We start from the raw sequence: 23128 nt of genomic DNA on the forward strand, positions 1-23128 counted from the left end.
TCTTACCTTAAACAGCTGATAGTCCAGAGAGGGACCCCAGTAAATTAATAATGACATGTTCTAAGTGCAGTTAACTCAGCCTGGATGGATCAGGGGTGACTTCCTGGAGGAAGTGGCATGTGAGGTGATTGGTACTTAATGATGAGCTGTGAGATCTAGGCATGCAAAAGAAATCCAGGAAAGCAGCATGTTCAGAGCTCCTGTGGAATGAAGAGGCCTTGCATGAGGTGAGGTGAATGCTAGAATGTTCTGTATGGCTGGTGCTTGAGCTTTGTCATGGGAGATAAAGCAGAGCAGCCATGTAGAATCTTTATGTATGACACTGAGTGCCAAGTTAGGGATTTGGAATTAGAGGCAGTGGGGAGCCGCTGAAGGTTTTATATGTATATCAAGAACAGATACAGGAACAAAAGCCAGGAACAAAGTTGCTGTTATTCACTGCTAAGTAAAATAATGCCGAGATTATGGTAGATACTTGATACTTACTGCTCCAATTAAAAATTACTCTGGCAACAGTATGAAAGTCAGACTGGGAAGTTGGAGGAGTCCGGCAATCTAGAGATCAACTACTTAGTTTGATTCCAGAAAAATACTCCTTTTTTTTCTTTTTTTTTACTGTATCTTATTGATTATTATAAAAACAATTGCCGAATGAGTGAATGAACAAAGAAATGAATAAATAGTTGTTTCCTATTCTACTTTCTATGTAAAGAGAGGGATGATTTACGGGCATGGAAGGCAAGTTAGCTGGGAGCAATAAAGTAGGGTAGTCCTAAAATAAATAACCATTTAACCCCCAAAGAATAATAACTGGGTCATGAGCATCTTCTGGGAATATGTCAAGACCTGCCTCTTCACCCTTAAGGCTCCATGACAAGCAGTGAGAATTCTTTGTCTTCTCTCTTGACATTCTGTGGTCTTCAGAGTCTCCTGGGGACAACAAGTGAATCGATAGATTCATTACATGAACAAGAACCTGGCACTTTGAAAAGGCTTTAGATGAATTCCTGAACTGTCAAGTAAGAGAAAATAGTGTTGAAAATACTCTACCACATCTTCCTCAGGTGTGTCCCTGCCCCCTCAGCCTCTCCTGATTCACCTTGGGAAAACTGGGTCCTTAGTTCACCTAGGGTATGCCCCGGAGTCCATATGAGCTTGGTCTTGGCAAAGAAAATAGACAGTAGTTTACTTGGCTCACTCACAGGGCCCCCAGACCCTTGATCTCGTGTTTTATATAACATAAGGCTTTGAGGTGTGCACACTTAATCCTGACCACATTTTTGCACAGTGGTTCTCTGGCAGTGTTCTGCAGTCATCAGCCATTGGACCATTACTTGGTATTCCTAACAAGATGAATGCATCTAGAGATCCACTGGTCCATCTACTCTCATTGGCCATAATACCATCTGTTCATTCATTACTTCAAAAAAAGAAAAGAAAAGAAAAGGAAAAGATTATTGAGTGCCTGTCATGGACCAGGCCTGGTTCTAGGTCCTGGAGTACAATGATCAATAAACAGATATTTAGTTGCCATCATGAAACTCATACTCTAGTGAGGGAAACAAACATAGAAAGAGGCAAACAATAAATAAAATAATGACAAAGGATGGCAAATGCCATGAAGGAAACAAATAAGGAAATGAGCTAAATAAAGAGTGAACTGGTGAGGGACAGCTTCTCCTCTGAGGAGGTGACACATAAACAGATTCTGGGAGGATGGATGACCTGGAAGTAGAGGAAAGAACATTCCAGAAGAGTGACTAGAATATGCAAAGGCCCAAGTGTAGGGAAAAGCTTGGCATGCTTGACGACTGAGAGAAGAACAGAGCACAGTGAGCAAGGGGAAAGTGGAAATGGAATGAATTTGGAGAGGGAGGCAGACTCTCCATCATTTGCAAGGCCTTGGGGGCTGTGGCCAATTTCCCTTTTCTGTCATGTGTTAGGAGAGAACTTTATAATTCAAGACATACTCCCTTTTGAGTTTTATGCAATAGAAACAGTAGACAAAATTTCCATGTGGAGTGTTGGGACTGAATTGGGGACACACAGTGGGACAACAGTTTCAGAACCACTGCTCTAGGAGATGTATGCTGATAATAGAGCTGTATTGTTTGATAGTTTGTTTGCTGCAGTAATTATAGGTATGACAAACAGCAGATGTGTAAGGCTAAACAGGACCTCTCCTATGGTCCTGCACTGTTTTATTGACGCAGCCCTCTCATGTCTACTGAATGTCAACTCAGAGCCATACAATGTGTGGCCAAGGGGTATCCAAGGGAGAGAAAGACAGATGTCATCCCTGACATCATGGAAATGACACACTGGCCATTTTAACTCCATAAAATCTCAGCTTAAGAAACAGAAGAGTCTTGGATTTGCCTTTTCTGGTTCTCATTTGGTTAAATTCTGGCAGCTGTCACACATTTAGAATCATTAAACTGTAGTTTTCTGTGCTTAACTTGCTTCCACAGATTAACTTTCCTCAGCTCATTATGGTGGCCTTGACCTTGGTCTATTCATAAAAGGCCACAGAAACCATTAACCAGGTGTGTTGCTTTTTATAGGAGCAGCACAATTTTATCTACTAGAGGCACTGGCAGATGTGGATTACATTGTAAATAAATTTATCCCCTACAAACATTCAGGGATCTGCCTTGCATTGTAAATAAATTTTCCCAAGTAATTGTTAAGTGATGGCCTCACAATTATGCTGGCATAAGAAAAACAACCAGAGACAGATTCAGTTGCTTTGCAGTAAATATTCAGACAGGAACCTAGTGTTTTGCAAGGAGACAGCTGACTTGGATTAGGTGAGTGGAAGGAGAGGACTATTTAATAAGTCGAGAAATTATTAAGGGCTTGGATTTGTGGTAAGCATTAAACATTGGTCATACCATGTAAATGTCTATGCTCTATTTAAGTATTCACCCTTTATCCCATTTCCTGAGCTGTACATAGTCCCAAATAGAGGGTTCATTTATGTATCAGTCAGCTATTGCTGGATAACAAACCACCACATACTGTGGCATGCAATAGTAAGCATTGATTCCTTTGGATCCATAGGTTGGTTGGGGTTTGGCTAATCTAAGCTAGACTCTAGTTCTCCCTACAGATCTGTGGATGGGTGGAGGTGGCTCAACTTCACCTGTTTCTCATCCTCCTTGGATCAGTTGGATAGCCAGGGAGTGCTCTTTTCATGGAGATGGCAGAGGTGTAAGAGAGCAAGCAGAAACACAGGAGAGCTCTTAAGACCTAGGCTCGGAACTGTACACTGCCACCATCACCTCATTCTGTTAGCCAAAGCAAGCCATATGGTCAAGCTCAAAGTCAAAGATGAGGAAGTTCACTCTGCCATTAATGAGGCATGGATTAGATGCAGGGAAGGGTGAGGAATTGGAGCTCAAAGGAATCTCCTGTAATTTAACAAGTACGTTTCATTCATCTATTATTGTATAAGTTTCTTTTATGTGCTGGACACTGCTAGGCAGCAGGAGAGATTGCCATGTAATATTCCTATACCACTCACTGGTTAGAAAACTAAGAAAAAGAGTTCTGGCTTTTATCTTTTATATGGTATGTACAATAGTTTTCTAAGAAATCTCTCCTCCTTAGTTATGGCCTTTATGCAGTCCATCCTCCAGTGTGGCCAAAGTGAACTTCCTAAAATGTAAATGAGATATTGAATCTTCCCTTTAAGCAGTTTGGATGATTTCCCTTTGCCAGTAGGATAAAGCTCATCCTCCAGATGTTGACATTTAAACTGATCCTAATCTGGACCCTCAAACTGCCCACACTTGTCTTCTGCCATCCCTCTGGTCATTAGCCCCTCCCCCAAGCATCCCCTCTTAGTTATTTCCCTTTTGCTCTAGCTCAGCAGTTCCCTGCTTGAGACCACAGACAGGTGGTGGGTGGGGACGTGGAGGGCGTGGCATCATTGGAAGGCATCTTACTGAATGCACAGTAAGCATTACCTGTCCACTCTAAATAATGCTCACCCTGCCCCGCCCCACACCCCACACCCCACACAGACACTGCCATTTGCAATTTTATCTAGATGAGATTTTGAAGAATAAGCTGCAAATTAAGTTAGAGGGAGGTGTTGAATTTGAGCTGCCTTTTGCTATTATTTAGTTGCTCATCAACAGATGCAAAAAATACAACTTCTGTCAAGTAGAGATCTATAATGGTTTTGACAAACAGTGGAAACGAACGACAGTGGAGCCTTTGCCTCTTCTTAAAGACGTCCTGAGCCCCCCATATAGCTCTGGCTACTTTGACTCTCTCAAAACCTCCTGCAGCACGTTGTAATAGAATGATGTCTTTCTCTCTAGGAGTCATATTTTCTGAAGCACACAAACCATGCTTTTTTATTTCTTTCCCTGTTACCCAGCTCAGTGGCTAATATGCAGTAGGCGCTTTATGATATTTCTTGAATGAACGAATGAATCTATGTAGGTGAGTGCCGGAGAATTCTTTAGAGGAGTGGTTCTCAAACTATGCATATGAAAAGCTTGTAAAACAGACATTTCTGGACTCTGACCCCAAGTGTTTGAATCAGAATTCTGGGGTGAGGCCTGAGAATTTTCATTTCTAACAAGTTTCCAGGTGGTGACGATGCTGCCAGTCTAGGGACCACACTTTGAAAACCACTGCTTTACCATATTGATCCTGAGATGATTCTCTGCGTAGAAATAACCCCACTCACTAATTTTGGGTAAGGGAGACACCTAGAGGGGGGTTTTAACAGCTTCCAGTTCACAGGATAAAATTGGTGTCTGAATGCCCAATTTTGCTACCAAGGGGGGACTGGAGTCCTAAAGACAGTTAGGCCAGTTGAATTGAGATGGCCTAAAAGTCACTCCCTGTTTTCTCTCTGTGCTAGTGTGGAAGTCATGATTGTATTAAAATGAATTCAGAGGACATTATATTAGTGCAGTACCTCAAAAGCCAAAGGGGTATTTTCTGTCCAATTTTTAGATGTCTGGGCTCTTCATACATTGAGGAAATTCAGAAGGATGTCTCACCCCAAGTGTCGTTCACCAAAGATCCCCAAGCACCTACCTGTTCACACTAGTCTCTGTGGAATGTTCCTTATTTTGTCTAGTACTGGTCTAGACTATCATAAGAAGAACTTGCCTTGTCATAGGCTGAATTAGATGGCCACGTGGCAGTGGAGACTGTCAAGGTCATAGGATGCTTTCCACTTGGGAGGACTGAACTGTCACCATCAGAAAGTATTTCTGATAGGGCAGTACATGTAGCGGGGTTTCATATCAGCATCACTATTTTCAGTACAGAAGCCATTTAATACATCTTCTCAACAAAAATCATTTGAGCACCTACTATGTGTCAGACACTGTTCTAGAAGCTGAGCACACAGCAGCAAAAGACAGATGTGGGACTTATATTCCAGAGGAATAGACAGACAACAAACAAGCCAATGTAATTATTGGTTAGCTATTGCTGTATAACAAACCATCCCCCGATTTAGAGCAATTATTTATTTTTAGTTCCTATAACTGTAGGCCAGCTGATCTGGGTGGGGCTCTGCTAGGCTTGCTCAAGCGTTTCTGGGTTCATGGGGGTGCTCATCTCTCCTCCTCTGACCAGTGAGCTAGTCTGTGAATGTGCCTTTGAAGGCATTCATTGGCAGAGGCCCTAGCAAGAGCCAGATGAAATGCACAGGGCCTCTTGGGGCCTTGGCTTATAACTGGGTTTGTGTGGCCAAACCCAAAGTCAAGGTGTAAAGGATATAGGTACAAGTTGGAGTGAATCATTGAGACAGTAATGCAAGTGACCATGTATAGTATAAGGTCAAGTAACATAAAGGGCTTTGAAGAAGATAAAACAGGTTCATGGCTCAAGAGCAATCAGGGATCCTTTTTGGTGGCCAGGTGTTGTGAGATGGTGTATTGTCATCATCCTGGGTATCTTTAGCAGGCTATCCCACTGGGAGAGGTATAGCTTCAGCTTCAGCCTGTTACAAGGCTGTATAGGATGGGCTTCCTTCCCCATTGTCCCAGTATATCCCAGTTACCAAGGGCTCCTGGCATACCTGATAAGTGTTACATCTCGTAAGGGCATCTATTTGGTTTATTACTGTCTATTCAAATGCCTCATCACAGCAGCACATTCAGAGGTACCAAAATTTGAACAAATTATCTCTGCTGGATGATACACCAGTTGCCCCCTTTTCATATACACACACCCATGCACTTGTACACATAACACACAAGCACTGCACTCACCCAATGGCCACCTCCACACACTCAGAAATGAGGTCTTCATCATGTCAGTCAATGAGAGGAAACAGTCTCAATCCCTGGCACCTCAGGAGACAGCTGCTGACTGTTGGATGATTCCATCAGCTCCAAAGCCAGAATGATGTGCCCAGAAAAGGAGTGTGAACCTGGAATGTGTCTGAATGCAGACACAGCTTCTGGGGAGCCCACAGCTGCAAGCTGCAAAAGCAGTCAGGGGTTGGTGTGGGCTGGGGTGGGAGGAGATAGAGTCAGGGTAGGTAGGGGGTGGTTTTCAGCTTCAGTATTTACTTACCACCATCAATCAATACATCAGCCAAAAGACCCTCATTAGGGAGCTGAAGGGAAAACAAGGCAAAACAAACAAACAGAAATGGATTTCTTCTTCAGAAGCCTCATCATTGGAGTGAAATGATTTTTCTCCTGTCTTTGTTGAACAAAACCTCATATTATGTTTTTGGCAAGATGCACATTCTCTGAGAGTAGAGGGGAGTAGGGGATAGAGGAGAAAAGTGACATCAATTTTTACAACAGTCCTTGGAGAGTTATGTTATTATTCCCATTTTATTGATGAAGAAACTGAGGTTTGGGGAGTAAAAGCAATTTGCCCAATGTAAGTCCAGAGATCCCAATCCAGGTCTCATTTTGTGGACCAATCTTTTTGACTTCCTAGCTTCCATGGGTTTCTAGAGGTGAGCCTCAGGGCCTAAGAAGACTCTTGAAATTAACTCCCCCCAGCCCCTAAAATTCAACCTGTGGGGGCTGAGGTAGGAAGGAATGGAGACTGGCCCTTTGGGTACACTCATCTAAAATCAGGTGAGGTTGCCTGGAGCCACTCTGCCTGCCAGTAGAACAGTTTCGGACAGAAGCCCAGGACTTTGGTAAATGCCTGTGCAGGTCCTGGCTGGAGACAGAGTGAGCAGAACTTCAGCCAGGCAAATCTACATCCATCTTCACTGGTACCATCAGATGCACAAGGTCATCTCCAGCCTGGGAATCACAGCCTCTGGTTACCTGTTATGGGTCACACCTTAGTTTTCTATAGAGCTGACAAAGCTGAGGTCAGACTGGAACAGCCAACAACTGGCCCACTGGGGGCACTAAGGCACAGCCCCCTGACTCTGTTAGGCTCATCTCTAAAGGGCCACTCTAGCCTCAGAGCTCTCCTGGGATTGGCTGAGGCCTCTGCTGCAACTGCATAGTCATCCACCTCACCCTCTGCCAGTCTTGTTTTCCTCCCTCTTGCAGTGGTTGTGGTGAGAACACTCCCCAGTAAGCCCCCTGCACAAATTTCCATCTCAGCACCTATTCCAGGGAAACCAATCTGTCTCACATTGGTGATTAAACGCTCCACCTGTCACTTTTGCTCCCAGCTCATTTGCTAGAACTAGTCACATGGCCCCACGGTAAGCCCAAGGGGACCAGCAAGTGCAACCCTGCAAAAAATGGGGAAAACTGGACCTATTTGGTGAATGGCAGTAAGGGAGATGGGATGGGAAGACCACAGAAATAGCTGCCAGAACTGTAAAATCAATAATACTGCTTTGCACCTTAGACAAGGCAGCCTTGGACACACCCTACCCTTAGGAGTGCTTCTCTGCCCAGGTGGAAAAGTGGCTGGAACATCATCTTACTGCCCTCTTCACCCCTTATCGTGGTTGATCATCTCCCAAGATGTCCTCTGTTCTCTCTCTGTCTCCACGTCTGCTAAATCCATGGGCTTAGCTCAGTTGACCTCTGATTGACAAGATGGCTGCTACCCTGGAATGGAGAAAAATTAGGATATTTCAGGATGCCTTGATATGAAGTCTCTTTGACTTCAAAGTACCTTGTTTTACTCTTAATGGTGGGTAATGTGGGTATGGATCTCCACACACATGGGTTCCAAGCTGGGACAGTCAGATCATCTGTCAAACGCTGCCTGCACTTCTCAGAGACTCAGAGGTGGATGCCTACCTAGGCAAGAGAACAGTGGAAAGCTGAAGAGACTGGAAGCAGCAGCAGCATCCACCTTTCCTGGGCTGTTTGGCCAACATTGCCATCTGTTGGGCTAGTGCTGGCTAATGCAGCCAGGTGGTCAGATGGCATTGCATCTTCATCAGATGCAATGACCGAACTGCTGACAATGAAGGAATTTTAAAAAGTGCATTAGTTTACATTAAATGAGTGGTTATTCTGTCACCTAATCCTCACCACAAACTTGTGAGTTCAGTACAATTTATATTTTCATTTAACCAGTGATCAAACAGAGGCACAGGGAGTGAGAAACTTACTAGTCAGTAGCAGAGCTGGGGGTTAAGCTTAGGCAATGTGGCTCCAGATTTTTTGCCCCACCCCACCCTCTGCTACTTCTTGATTAAGTGTAGACATCTGTTTAACACACACTAATGATTGTCTCCATGTTTCAGGCCCTGTGCCAGATGCTGGGAATACAGCCCAACCCACTGGATCTCGGCATGGTCCATTGCACAGTGTCCTGCTATATTAGATGTCACATCATACATTTAGTCCAGTATTTACTGCTGAGGAAATTATGTCAGAAGATATTTGTATACTTGTATCTACAAGAACTATGTAATTTAAATGTTTCTCTTATTGCTTTGGCTACCAGGAAGCTCAGATCCACATCAGAGGAAATATGTTAGTGTTTGGGTTTAGTATTTCAGTTTTCTGAATTTTTCCTCCTGTCCCAGATTTTTTATTTTTCTTGCATAAATTCTATTGAAAAATTGTCCTTTATTATAAAACACCTTAAATTTTTTCAGAAGGAGGCTGCATGGAAATGAGAAAGTAAGGTCTTTACTGCATATTCTTAAACTTCTACTGGGAAAGTTAGACCTAGATAGCCCTCCTACCCTCATTCCCATAGCACCCCACTTATAAAATCCCTTGAACAGTGGTTACTACTGTTCCCAATCCCTGGAGATAGCTAGAAGCTTCTAAAAGAACACATCCAGAGAGAGAGAAAAAAAAGTTTCCTCAAATCATGGCCTCAACTTTGGTGCCAGATGCACATTTCTGGAGTAGGCGGCCAGTCAGACTCTCACCTGAGCAGTTAATAAAATCTATTGCCCCTTGATGGATTTTTTTCTGCAAGCTAGAATTGATCTGTTGTCTTTGTGATTTGTGAGATGGCAGGGAAACACCAAACACCATCATGATTTGGGCCACACTGAAAAAAAACATAAGAAAGAAAAAGAAAAAAAAAATCCACCGCCAAGTCTTTCCTGGCATAGAAAGAGCTGGAACGGCTGGGGTCATTTTATTTGATTTATTGGAAATAAAGTGGATCTTATTAACATTTTAATAAAGAGAATCTTTTGCACTGGGCTGGAAGTGGCCGCCAGTACCCGGTGGAATACCATTCTTTGGGAAAGTGGCATCAGCTGGCGTTGCCCAGCGTGATTTGTGGGGCTGGGCCCCAACAGTCCAAAAAAGCGAACGGGCGGCCTCCTCCGAGGGGCTCGCTCTGCGCGAGGTGCTCGCCCCGTATCTGCCATGCAGAAACGAGGGAGCTCTATGAAGGAATCCGTCTTGTAAAGCCATTGGTCCTGGTCATCAGCCTCTACCCAATGCTTTCGTGATGCTGCCGCTGATCTATTTGGGAAGTTGGCTGGCTGGCGAGGCAGAGCCTCTCCTCAAAGCCTGGCTCCCACGGAAAATATGCTCAGTGCAGCCGCGTGCATGAATGAAAACGCCGCCAGGCGCTTCTAGTTGGGCAAAATGCAGCCGACAACTCCGCTCGTCCTGTGCGTTCTCCTGTCCCAGGTAGGGAAGAGAGGCTGCTGGGCGCACCCTGCGCCCCGTTTCTGCCTTCCGATTGCCAGGCGCGGGCTGGGCGAGGGGGTTTTCGGGGGGTCGGGGAACTCCGGGCGCGGCGGCGAAGACAGCTCGGGGCTCAGAAGGGAGGTCATTCCCAGCCCCTGAGATCCTGGGGGGCAAGGGGGTGGGCCTGGTTTCCCACTCTGGGTTGTGTTTGTATACGTTCGGGAGATGTGGAGAGAGCTCCGAGTCTTTTTTTTTTTTTTTTTTTTTTTTTGCAAGCAGGGGCGACATTCTCGCCTACATCAAGTGGGGTAACTTTGATTAGCCTCCTCCGGAGGCTCGCGCATCGGAGACTCAGCTGGAAGCGACTCCAAGGAGTCGTGGTTTCCCCCAACCCAGCGCCGATCGGGGAAGCGCAGCTCGGGTCCGGATTGCGGGCTGCCGGGCTGGAGAGGCCGGCCTGGCATCGCCGACTTCCCGGGGCGCCCGGGTCCCCTCGCCCAGCCCGGCGGCGCGCTGGAAGGCGCCTCGGGCCAGCCGAACGCCGCAGCCCGGCTGCCGCTGTCGCTCAAAGGCGCCGGCCGCGCCCGCATCGGGGTCCCTTCCCTCCCTGACCTCGGGCCCGGAAGGGCCTGAGCGCGTCCCCTCGCCCAGGCCCCAGGCCCACCCGCCCCCGGCCCCCGCCCCCGCCCCCGCGCCCCCTTTGTCTGGCCCACTGGAGCTCCGGCCCTGAGCCCTTAATGCCGCTTCTGCTGTGTTCCTGGGGGGACGCAGAGCGCGGAGAAAAGTTCAAGCCTTGCCCACCAGGCTGCAGCTGCCTGTTAACCCTCAGAGCGCTGAGGCGAGAGGGAAGGGCCGGCGACCCTGGAGAGGGGGCGATGGAGACATGGTCCATAAGCAACCATCTCTGCATCTCGGAGATCTTAGGAAGTTTGTGGGCAGGAAAGCAGTACTCTCAGGAGGCCAGACTGGAGGTGCCGGCCGGCGGCAGTCTCAGCCCTGCTCGGGGGCCTGTTTTCCGAGAGCCCTGTTATCCAGTCCCCCCTGGCCTTCCCGGCAGCCTATGGGACTTGGCATGAGCTAGCAGGCTACAAGTGGGTGGGTGAGATCAAGGCAGGGCCAGGCAGAGAGGAGGGAAGGAGACAGGGAGTGCCTTGGGGTGCTGGAAATGGGTGTTGAGTTCCTGGCCAGGACTCCTGGATGCCAGGGGAAGAGGCACATGTATGAGTGTGTGAGTGGGGTGAGAGGGAGGGTGAGGCAGCTAGAGTCCCAGGCAGGGGCTGGCTGGGATGCAGAGATGCAATGCAGCCTTCTAAGGGGAGACCACTGATGCATCAATGTTGGGGTTAGACTTTGGAAATGGGTCAGTGTCCCAGGAAGCAGTAACCATGGTAATGACTCAAAGTTGGGTGTGAGGGTGGGTGATAGTGCTTGGGGGCAGAGTAGGGTGCCTGGCTGCTGAGCCCCTTCCCAACTCATGCCTTCTTTCTTCCCTGGATACACAGCCCCCATTCATCACTGCCCAGTCATACTCTTCTTCTACTAGGGCTTTGGGCTGATTCTCTTGGGGTCCCTGTAGCTTTAAGTTCTGCCACAAATCCTATGCCTGTCTGTGAGCCAGTTTTCTAGACTTTGTGAACTCTATCCCTGAGGTAGTGTGTGTGTGTATGTGTGTGTATGTGTATATATATATCTATATATCTATATATAGATATATAGATCCCAATTTAGCAGGGTGGTTCAGAGCATGCCTCTGATTCAGACAGATCCTCTCTGCCATATGCTAGTGGTACCACCTGGGCAACTTGCTTAACCTCTCTGAGCTTCCAGATTCTCTGTGGTGAAGTAATTTTATCACCTTCTTAGGATTGCTAGGCAGATTGGATTGCATTCAACAGCATGTCCTAGGTAATGCATTTAGCACAAGGCCTAGCACTCTGGGAGCTTGAGGTGTCTGGGAGCACTTACCACTGCATTACCCAGGACTGTACAGTCCTTTTTCCATGGGCATGTTTTGACCTCAGTGTGGATTCCAGGGTTTGGCCGAAGTTTTGTCTTCCTTCGAGCAAATCAGACCACATGACAGCACCCAGCAATTCCTATGCACTAGGGGCTTACATAATGCCTTTTGCAAAGCAATTGGTGTGTCTCCTCTTCCAGGGCCTGACTGACACAGGTGGCTTCTGAAGGCTGTCAGCTCTCTCAGTTTCTTTGGGATGGGGGAGCAGAGGTTTTACGAAGAATTTAATTGCCCGCCCTAAGAGGCTTATTTCTCTCTTAGATTGTAATTCATAATCAGAGCAAATGTCCACATTAGGACAGCAATTGATATCCTGCTAGCAATAGCACCTTGCAGGGAAATCATTTGGGTGCAAATCAGTTAACTGGCAAGAGGTTCAAGCGCAGAGCTCTGTGTGCCATAGCAAAAGGAGGGGAGAGTCTTGGAGCCTTTGAGTCAACGAGCAAAAACAAAACTTTCCTGAGGCAGAGGGAAAACAGAGGAAAGGGGAAAAACAATGTAATAAAGCAAATTAGTCACTCGGCCTTAGTGGTGTTCAGGCAAGTCTGTGTGTGTTTTTCTACCACAGTTGTAATACTCCGGGTCTGGCTTTGGAAGCCATCAATCTCTAAGTTGATTGGCTAGGTTGCTGTTTTAGGCATTTTGGAAGGGGGAAGAGGAACTCTAAGCAACAATGGCTGGAAGCTGGCAAAGCTGAGTGGTCACCTCTCTTCTCCCCTGGGGCATTTTAGGTAAGGCCTTTCCAGAAGTGGCCTCTGGAATTTGGCTATGATAAATAATGAATGTGAAACAAATCAGGAGAGGACATGAGCTAGAAATTCCACTGTAAATATGATTCCCCCACCCCCAGCCCAATTAGGGTATCACATCTAGGCAAAAGTTCTAACAACCAATGAGTAATCCCCTAAGAATTAGGATTTTAGGGAGTGGTTCAGGTTTGGAGAGCAGTCACTTGGGAGTGACTAAAAATGTTTCCACGGAATTCTGAGATGTTGATTTAAAATGGGGAGGTTTTTATTGGAGTCAGAATCTTGATTTTCAGGATTTTAAATGAGAATCAGTGTCTTCTAGTGCCCCTGCAACTTCATATATTGTATTTTAAGGGCAGTGTTTATTTGCAGAACCCTTTTGATGGGGAGGAAAGACTGTGAGAATTGCAGAGGGCATCTCTTGCTCTGAGATGGGTTCAATATGTGACAGCCTATAAGATTTCAAAAGCACTGGGGAAACAGAGATGTAAGTGGTGAAAGGAATTGCAAAGTGGTAGCGTTCATACGTCTGAACAACTTTTTTAGCAAGTCCCCAAGGAGATTTAATAAACTGTAAGGCTGAATATGTGATCTGGAATCTATGTAATACCACAGTCTATACTAAAAGTCCCAACAGTCATCTTAGCTAATATCTCCTGCTCTGCCTCCGTCCCTTCTTTTCTGTCTTTAGCCTTTGGGCTTTCCATTAAATAAAATCTATGTTTTTTCTAGAAATATCCTCTATGTGTTACAGTGCCATTGCCCAACAAACCAATGTCCACAATAACTGCATTATCTAAAAGTACCAGCATTTGGATGTTTATGTTGAGTCTCAATCTGAAGTTCCCTGTTGAGGTAAAAATACAGCTGGGTTCTTGAAAATATCTTTCTTTCTTTCTTTACCTCCTTCCAAAAAGATAGTTGCTTGGGGAGTCCAGTTCATTTCTATCTGGTGGAAGCTAAGGAAAAGGCCAGACTATGGATTCAATTCACATCTGAATGACAGTAGCCAACAGTATTACATATTTGTCTGTGTGTTCATCTCTGTGTGTTTTGATCTTGTTTTAATACCTGTTGAAAATTTTCTCCAGAAGAGGGCTCCATCCACAGCATTACAAAATTCTAAATCTACAGCTCATATTTTAAAGAACTTCAGTGTAGAAGCTCCATTCTCCTTATTTTCAGTTATTTTCTACAAGCTCCCCTAAAGAGAAGTCCTGTCATTTCGCACTGAGTATCTTTCCTCCTTTTTTTCCCTATTGTAGTTGCTTCAGTTCTATTTTATTCTTCAACTATGTATCCCCTCTGAGTATTAGAGCAGGGAACATTTCAAAGGTAGACAATGCAGTATGATATGTGAGGAAGTTCTTTCCTGGCATTTGACTTCGGTTGGACCTGGTTTTACTCTTTAGGCAGCCAAACAGCAGGCACAGTTCTGCCTGTGAAAGGAGATAATCTTCCCCATTAGGTCACTACCCAGAAAAGCGAATCATTAGCCAGATGCCCTCACCCTGCAACACCAGTTGAAAAGGAGAGGGAAATATCAGTCTGTCATCCAATTACAATAATCAGTTGGATAGAATCAATCGAGTGACCACTGGTTTGACATCGTTTCCACTTAGCTGTGGGCAAGGTACCCACACGCCTGGGAGAATCTGACCCTCCTGAAGGATGCTGCCCATACAATTCCCAGCAGCTTATCTCCTCTGCAGCCACCTGGGGACCCCAGGCCTGGCTCCCTCTATCTGAACAGACTATATAAATGATGACTGGCTGGACTGTAGGACCCCCTGCACCTTCACCAGATATGAAGTAGTGGCTTTATTCTAGAGTTAGGGTGGAAAGTGATTTCTTTCTCTATTGAGAGAAGCTTCTGAGGGTAGGCTAGGGAGGAGAAGAAATGACATTTCAAACTTGAAATGCAGTCTGAGCCAAGGCTCATGGAGATGAATGGGTCACCCTTTGGCACAGCAGGTTGAACCTCGAGATATCTACTTGGTGGTGCTGAAGCCCATTCATCCCAATTCTGCAACTCTAGATTCCAGGGAGAAGTTGCAAAGTAGAAGCCACAGGCCAAATGTAGCTCATGGATGTCTCTTGTTTGGCCCAAATGTTTTGAAAAGTAGGATATTGTACATTAAAAACCAAAACAAAACAGGTTTCTTGCCTTTCTTAAAACGTCAGAAGGTCAGGCAGCCCTAGAGCCACATTCCTACAAGGCCACTCTTCCCTGGAGCTGAGTCACTACTGCCCCCTTTAGGACATGCCTCTGTAGTTTGCCACAATCCCCTCCACTCTCTGCTGTCCACCCAGCCCATTGTACTCATTTATTTTACCTACTTGCCCTTGTAGGCATTTCCATTGGGAACTTCTGGTTTTGCAAATTTTGAGCCTTGATCAAGTTGATGTAGTCAGTTTTTCAGTGATAGGCTATTTGAAAAGGAAGGGACTAGCCCCTTTTTGATTGCTCTGATTGAACTACATGGATGTGAACTTTGGAAGAACGTGACCAAGGGGACTGCACCTCCTCCCTGAGAACATTATTACCATCAATGCCATTGGGTGACTAGGGCTACCCAGAGCAACACAACACCCAGGTCATTGTTTCATGTGGAACAGTTACACCCAGAGAAGTGACACACTGCAGTTTTGAGTCAGTCTGAGTGCTGGTACCAGAGTGTTGGTACACTTTAAACATTGTTATGCGTCAGCAGCCAAGGGGCTCTGGGACCACTGGATAATATGTAGGCTCTAGTGCACTGTACGAAGTATTACAGCAAGGGCATCCCTGCGCTTGGAGTACAGTGACACCCTGGGCACTGCCATTCCAGCAGTGTTGCTCACCCACAGTATGTGTATCATCAGAACGTCACAGCACCTTACGGTCCTTAGTCCTGCAGGGGACTCTGGGAGAACTGAGCTAACACTCAGAGCATTTATAACTTCAGGGTAATGTCAGCTTTGTAGCTTTGTTGTCTAGAGTGCTTTTATACACAGGACGTTGTCACCTCTAGTGCCAACTGCAGTTTGTGTGATGTTTTTGTAACTGTTTTTAGCAGATAACACCCACCACAGTCTACACGCAGTGCTAATGCTACAATTAATGTCCTCTGGCTCCATAAATACTAGACTAATCCGTCCACTCATCCCATACCAGCAGGTAAGCCTCAGATAACTATTGTTTTCAGTAGCTACAGACCCCAAAGATCAGTGTAAATATAACTACATACAATCACCAAAAAAAGTGATTGTTTTTCTTCTGTCAGTTGCCAGCAGAAGTCAAATTCCTGAAAATTAGCCTTAGCAATAGGCACGTTTTAACATGTCATGTCTCATTTCAAAGGCCCCAGTGAGTGTCACCCAATCTGCTACAGAAGCACAAAGCCCCTGTGTCTCCCAGCTGAGCGCAGGCTGGGCTGGGGTGGAGGGCAGCAGCTGCTCAGTCGAGAGCATCCCTGCCACATGCCTGGGCAGGACCAGGAAGTGAGCTCAGCCTCTGGAGGAGCCTGGGGACCCTGCAAGGAACGTGGCAGCCTCATTCCTGCCTTATGCGGCCTCTAGGCCAAATCTCTTTCCTCCAGGGTGGCAGGGAACTGCTTTTCCATGAGCTGCAGGAGATGGTGACTGCAAATGCCTGAAGCTCAAGCTATTGGGATAATCTCCCTGTCAAACAATGTGGGGTCTGCGGGGAGTTGCTGGACCCTGCCAGCAGAACCCATGGCTGACTCAGGCCACACAGACCCCGCCTTCAACTGCTGTAAGCTGTGGGGCATCCGGGATCATCTAACTCAGGGGTTGCAAACTATGGCCTGTAGGCCAATTCCTGCCTGCAGCCTGTTTTTATAAATAGTTTTATTGGAACATAGCCATGCCCATTCATTTATATAATTGTCTGTGGCTGTGCTTGTGCTATAACAACAGAGTTGATACCATATGGCCCACAAAGACTAAAATATTTACTATTTGGGCCTTTACAGAAAAATTTGCTGACTCCTGCTCTGGCTCAAAATTACAGCCAGAGAGACTGCAGAGAGCCTTGTCAAAGTGCAGAGAGACATTAGGGGTTTGTATTAGGAATTGTCCCTTCTATGCCCCAAGCACTCAAGCAACTTGACTTCAGGGAGATTCACCTGGGACCAAATGGATTCAGTAAATTCCTGTTATATCCATGTGGGACCTACTGTGTGCTCAAGGTACAGCTGCTAGTAAGGCTGATTCAGTCTCTGTTCTCTTGGGGCTCAGACCCCAAGAGATTCCCCTGGCAGGAGAGATCAATGTCAATTAATAAATAATTCAAAACAGAGACAACTGCTAGATGGAAGGAAATACAGTTGTGTGAGATCATGTCATTCTATATGTTTTGCTTGTCTGTGCCTTTTCTTTCTCCTCTACTAAAATATACCTCCGTTACAGCACGTGTTGTTGTCTGATTGAATCAGTTTTGTAGTCCCTGGGTCTAGAACACAGCCTGGCATGTAGTAGGCCCTCAGTAAACATGAATGAATGAATGGATGAATGAATGAATGAATATAAGAAAGGCATCAGATCCAGATGAAGGGTCTGGGAGGCTTCCCTGATAGCCTGCTGCTTGGGCCACAGTCTGGAGGAGCAGTGAGGCCTATGGACAAAGGAACACTAGGGTGTGGTGATGGGGGGAGCATTCCAGGCAGAAGGCCCGGCCTGGGGGAAGCCTGTGCAGGAGGAAACAGCACACAACCCAGAGAGTGGTGTGAGGAGCAGCCGGGGCTGCCAGAGCCGCTGGCACCATGTCAGCCTCTCAAGGATTTTGGTGTTTGTCCTGGAGCAGTGGGCAGTTATTGAAAGCAACACGGGGAGCGTATACTGTGACAAGGCCAGATTTCTATTTTGAAAAGGTAATTTGGCTGCAGTGTAGTTAGTGGATGGAGCTGGATATGAATGGAAGGGAGAAGCCAGTCTAGGCTTGAGATCATAGGAAGAGCAGGGACTCTTGTCGCTCTAGACTAGGGAGTGACAGTGCAGATGAGAGAAGTAGACACACCCTACTCAGAGCATCCAAGAGACATTTAGGGGAGAATTTGGCAAGGCTGGGTTTGAGATGGCAGAACCAGGGCTAGGGAGGTGTTAAGATGCAAGCTTGAGTTCTGGCTCTTCCAATTGGCGGAAAGCTGAAGCCACTTGCCCAAACAAGGAACCATCATAAACAGGGCCTGAGGGCTATTCCCATGGGGGTGTTAGCCAGGCTGCAGCAATGCTCCTCACGAGAGGCATCCAGGGCCCCAGTTATGCTAATGTCTGCAGACCAATCCATGCTTGCATCTGGGATGGGCACCGTGGGCCTGGCAATACCCTTGACTAGAGTGACTGATGTGTAGCCTTTATAATTAACCAATCTCTGAGGCTTTTCATGCAAAAGATATTTGAGAGAAACATTGCTAAGCCCTTTAATTGTTTCTTGAACATTCAATCAGCAGCACTAGAAATATTTCTTACATGAAGCAAATAATGATCTACTATTTTCAGCAGTCACTTTGCGAATGCTAACAAACCTTCATTTCAGCATCCTAGATATAGCCTTGGTGATGTTTATGTTTCTAGGTATAGTAATCTTCTTCAGCTGGGTGCCAGGCCGTGGTATGCTGCTAAATGTTGAACAACTGCTTTCTCTCTCTAAAAAAAAAAGCAGCACAGGTATGTTATCCTCAGAAGGTGAGGGATGTACAGTTGTCCACTTGCTAAGTATTTACTGAAGCATTTGGGGAGTTCATAGGTAAACAAGATGGACATGGACATGGAAACTGTTCTCATGGTCTTGTGGTCTACTGAGGGCAGCCAGTAAGGAACAAGAAAGTAAATAGCTGAAATATACACATGTGGTAATTATTACAATAGGAAACAATAGGGGCTAAGATAGTATTGAAGGGGTGAGGCTGCTGTGCTCTCTCTCCTTTCCTTCCATCTTTCCTCCTACCCTCCCTCTGTTCCTCCCATATTTTCTTCTTCCCACAATTTTTGATACCTAGCAAGTGCCAAGCATTCTGCTAATTTGGGGATCCGGAGATGAGTACAGCACAGTCCTGGTCCTCAATAGGGGAAGTGCTGGAGGTGAATCAGGGCCTCTGGTCTCCTGGGACCCAGAGGAGCTAGGGTCTTAGGTTATGAGGATCAAGGAGACTTCTGAGACTTTGAGAAGTGAATTTGAATTCTGACCCAGCCTTCTGCATGCTGTGTGACCTCTGATAAGTTACCTTTTTCCCCTCTTCTTCTGTTTCCTCCTGTGTCTAAACAAAAGGAGAGGCTACACCTCTCTACACCTGCCTAGCAGGTGAGTATTCAATAAGTGTATGCTTATGGCTTCATCACGTGATTGCCAATGCTAGGAGCTTAAAGAATACTGGTTACATTAACTTTTATACTCCATGCTGCAAAGCAGTTTATGGCTTGAAGGAACCATGGGGCCCTGGACTTGCGCATCTGACTAACTTAGAAGGGAAAAATACTTGTGTCCTTAAAATTGTACGGACATTAAAAAAATAAAGTTTGCTCCCCAGAGAAGGATTTGCCAATTCTCATATTGGTAGCTCCCTAGTGATCATTCTCCTGGAGATTTTATGCTTCATAAAATTTTTTGATCTGTTGGGATCGTATCTTCTAGATGTATCTTCCCAGCAGCTGTTCCCAGGAGGCTTTATCAGGGCAGTATGTACGTGGGTATGCTTGCCAACACCATGAGCACTTATGATTATTATTATTATTTAAAATAAATCAAAATTACTGTAGTAAACTTACTGTATAATTTACTGCTAAGTGCCAGTTGCATATATTATCTCAAGTTCTCATTGCAACCCTCAGGGACAACTATTCTTTTTATTCTTTTTTCCAATACATCTTTATTGGAGTATAATTGCTTTACAATGGTGTGTTAGTTTCTGCTTTATAACAAAGTGAATCAGTTATACATATACGTATGTTCCCATATCTCTTCCCTCTTGCGTCTCCCTCCCTCCCACCCTCCCTATCCCAGCCCTCTAGGTGGTCACAAAGCACTGAGCTGATCTCCCTGTGCTATGCGGCTGCTTCCCACTAGCTATCTATTTTACGTTTGGTAGTGTATATATGAGGGACAACTATTCTTGTCTCCATTTTTATCTATGATGAAAAGAAGTTCAGAGCGGTTGAGTCATCTGCCTAAGGCTACACAGCCACTAAGAACTGGGATCAGGGTTTGAACCCATGCATTTCTGATTTCTGGGCATGTGATTTTTCCTCCATATTTCCCTGGTATATAAAAAATTGCTTCCTTGTCCCCTCAAATGATGTAAGAATTCTCTTCCTTGACTATTTTGTTCTCTGGCTCTCTTGGAGTCAAAATAGCTGCCTGCAATGACCTCATTTTTGAATTCCTGGTCTCTAAAAGTAGGCGTGGGACCTAGACCTCCTCTCTGGGTTACTGGTCACAACCTTTAGAACTGGGTTAGCTCAGGGTTATTTTGTATTCTTTATTGCTGAGTCCTTGTGTTTGACCAGGGACAAACAAGCTACCCACACCACATGGTCCCCCCAGCAAGAACAGTCATCCCAGTGAGAACAGCCACACAGAGGCCAGGACCCAGCTTGGGTGTGGCTCCTCTGCAGCTTCCAACATGCAGGTAAATTCTCTGGCAGTTTCCTGCCTGCTGCTGAGTCCTGAAGCTGGATGGCATCCCTCCCTGGGAATGCCAAGGAACTCCATTGTCCAAGCCAGTGTCTTCTGAGTGCCACTGTCTACAATACTGTTTTCCCCAATCTATAGGAAAATGAGAAATACACAGCCTGTATCTATATCCAGACACTCAGATCTACAGTGAGTTGCAATTGGACTGAATCTACCCTGAAGTTTAGCTGTGTTTTACTAGATGAGGTTTCTTTTTTTCCTTTTAATTCAATTTAAGGACCTTTAGTCAGGGTAGCCACTAATTCAGTGAACATTTGTTGCGTGCCTGTTATGTGCCTGGCACCGTTTCATGTCCTGGAGGTAGAGCAGGGAGCATTCACAGAGCCCCTCTGCTGGCAGATACACACACTCCCCCTTTGCCCCAGTCCTCACCACCCACACAGTGACCTTGCCTTTCTGCCTCTCTCAGGATGTATCTGTGCCTCAATCTGTTCACTCCACATTTGATTAAGTCATTCATTTCACAAATATTTACCGACCAATGACCATATCTCAAGGAGGGTGCTTGACACTGGGTGAGCAGCAGTGATTAAGAAAGACAAGATTGCCTGCCCTCATGGAGTCTATGTTCTCATAAGGGAGAAAGAGAGTAAACAACAAAAATAAGTAAATATGATAATTTTGGAAAATGATAGTGCTCTGAAAAAATTTTTAAATGGGATAGGCAGTTGTTCTGAGCTTATCCACTACTCTCTTTGGGGATGGAATGTTCATTGTTCTGATGCAATGACCGTTCTACTTTTTAGGGTTAAAATGTCCTAGAATTTGTGAAATGAAGTTGGTTAATACATAGAGGACATTTTTGTCCTTAGTGTTAAAGTGTTATTGGCAAACCTTTGTCCATTCTCTATTTTTTGTTTTTCTTAAAATTTTGCTTTTGGGAATCCAAAACTATGGCAACCAATGACTTAAACCACAGGTAGGTAATCTTTTTCTGTAAAGGGCTATCGAGTAAATATATGGTCTCTGTTGCAACTACTCAATGCTATCAATGTAGCATAAAAGTAACAACAGACAATATGTAAACAAATGGGCAGGGCTGTGTTCCAATAAAACTTTATTTACAAAAATAGGCAGAGCTGGATTTGGCCCTCAGGCTGTAGTTTGCTGATCCCTCATCTAAACCATTAGCCACCTCACTAGTTGGTCAAGTTGGAATAAGGCAGAGGCCAGGGATAGAGACCAGAACTTTTTCTTTGTTCTCTTGTCTTCATGACAACTGTGGTACTTCTTTTTTTTTTTGGCGGTATGTGGGCCTCTCACTGTTGCGTCCTCTCCCGTTGCGGAGCACAGGCTCCGGACGCGCAGGCTCAGCGGCCATGGCTCACGGGCCCAGCCGCTCCGCGGCACGTGGGATCTTCCCGGACCGGGGCACGAACCCATGTCCCCTGCATTGGCAGGCGGACTCTCAACCACTGCGCCACCAGGGAAGCCCTGTGGTACTTCTTTAGGACCACATATCACTGGGATTCTACGTTAACTTAGATCCAGATAAAGATGCTGGTAGTCAACTATGGAATGTAATTCTTAGGCCAGCTCTAAAAGATATAATAATTTAGCTTTTATATTAATTATCTGGACTACAATTCTTAAGGCTTTCTCACCACCCAAAGGTATATTGGTGCTAAACCCTGTATCTTGGATTGAGTTCTCCCCAACGGTGATGGAGGCACAGGCTTGTACGCAGGGAGCTGATGTGAGAGATGATTCCAGTTCACAGACATGAGGACTGTAAAACAAGAGAGAAGGAAAGCCAATAAAAAGTGTATCTTTGAGCTGGTTATTGTCATGGGCAACGGAAGCTCACTGCTGCTGGGCGCCCTTGGAAGAACTGTGTAAAACTCGCTTCAGAATGGTCCCTCTGCAGGATAGGAGGCTGGAGTATACATCTACCTATGCCCATCTTCCATTGGTCAAGGGTGGCCTGTGGTGCCAGTGATTCCCTGCTGAGCCTTTGTGACCCTGGCGGCAACCATGGTTTTAGAAAAGTTCTGAGCAGAAAAATGAAGAGGCATGACAGGTGCTTGGATGGGCAGTGTACGCCCTGAGTAGAACATGAGTATATAAGGGATTCCAGTTGCCACCATTATGTGTTACTGGAAACTTCCTCAGTAGAGTTAATGATAAAGGAAACAGTTGTGGTGGTTGTTTTTATAAACCCTCCAAATTCAGTTTAGCACCCACCTGCAAATATGCTCTTTCCCACTAGATGGTACCAGTATGCCAAAGCCCTGGAATGCTACCTTAGGGCCTCATTTTTGAGGAATACTTTCCCTCTACTTTTGAACAATTTAGGAATAAACGAGTTGAGATTGGAGGAACAGACTATGGGTGTTTTGGGAACAGAAGATGGAAGAAAAGTGGAGGTTGTCTAAATAATTACCCTCATTCATTCGTTCGTCAACACATCTTACTGACAACCTTCTAAGTGCTCACTCTCTTCTTGGCACTGGGAATACAGAAGTGAACAGTGTACACAAAGTCCCTGCCACAGTGAGCTTCCATACCGGTTGTATGAATGAATGGGCAGATACGATGTCTATCAGGTGGTGCTGTGTGCTCTAGAGAATGACAAAGCAGGCAAAGGGACGGATGGGGGCAGGGAAGAGCACAGCCCTTCTCATATCTTCCTGTCCTCTCT

The 23128-nt window shown here is 45.6% G+C and overlaps 1 protein-coding gene across 1 annotated transcript in view; it reads left to right on the top strand.

Annotated features, from left to right (window-relative positions):
• Positions 1-9723: 9723 nt before the first annotated feature.
• The window catches only part of CDH13 (cadherin 13), a 1033853-nt gene continuing 1020448 nt past the window's right edge, over positions 9724-23128 (top strand). The window contains exon 1 of the mRNA XM_030863234.2: positions 9724-10028. Within this exon, the coding sequence (XP_030719094.2) occupies positions 9984-10028 (45 nt within the window). The 5' untranslated portion in view covers positions 9724-9983. The remainder of the gene's footprint in view (positions 10029-23128) is intronic.

Source organism: Globicephala melas, chromosome 19 (genome assembly GCF_963455315.2).
Source record: "Globicephala melas chromosome 19, mGloMel1.2, whole genome shotgun sequence".
NCBI lineage: Eukaryota > Metazoa > Chordata > Mammalia > Artiodactyla > Delphinidae > Globicephala > Globicephala melas.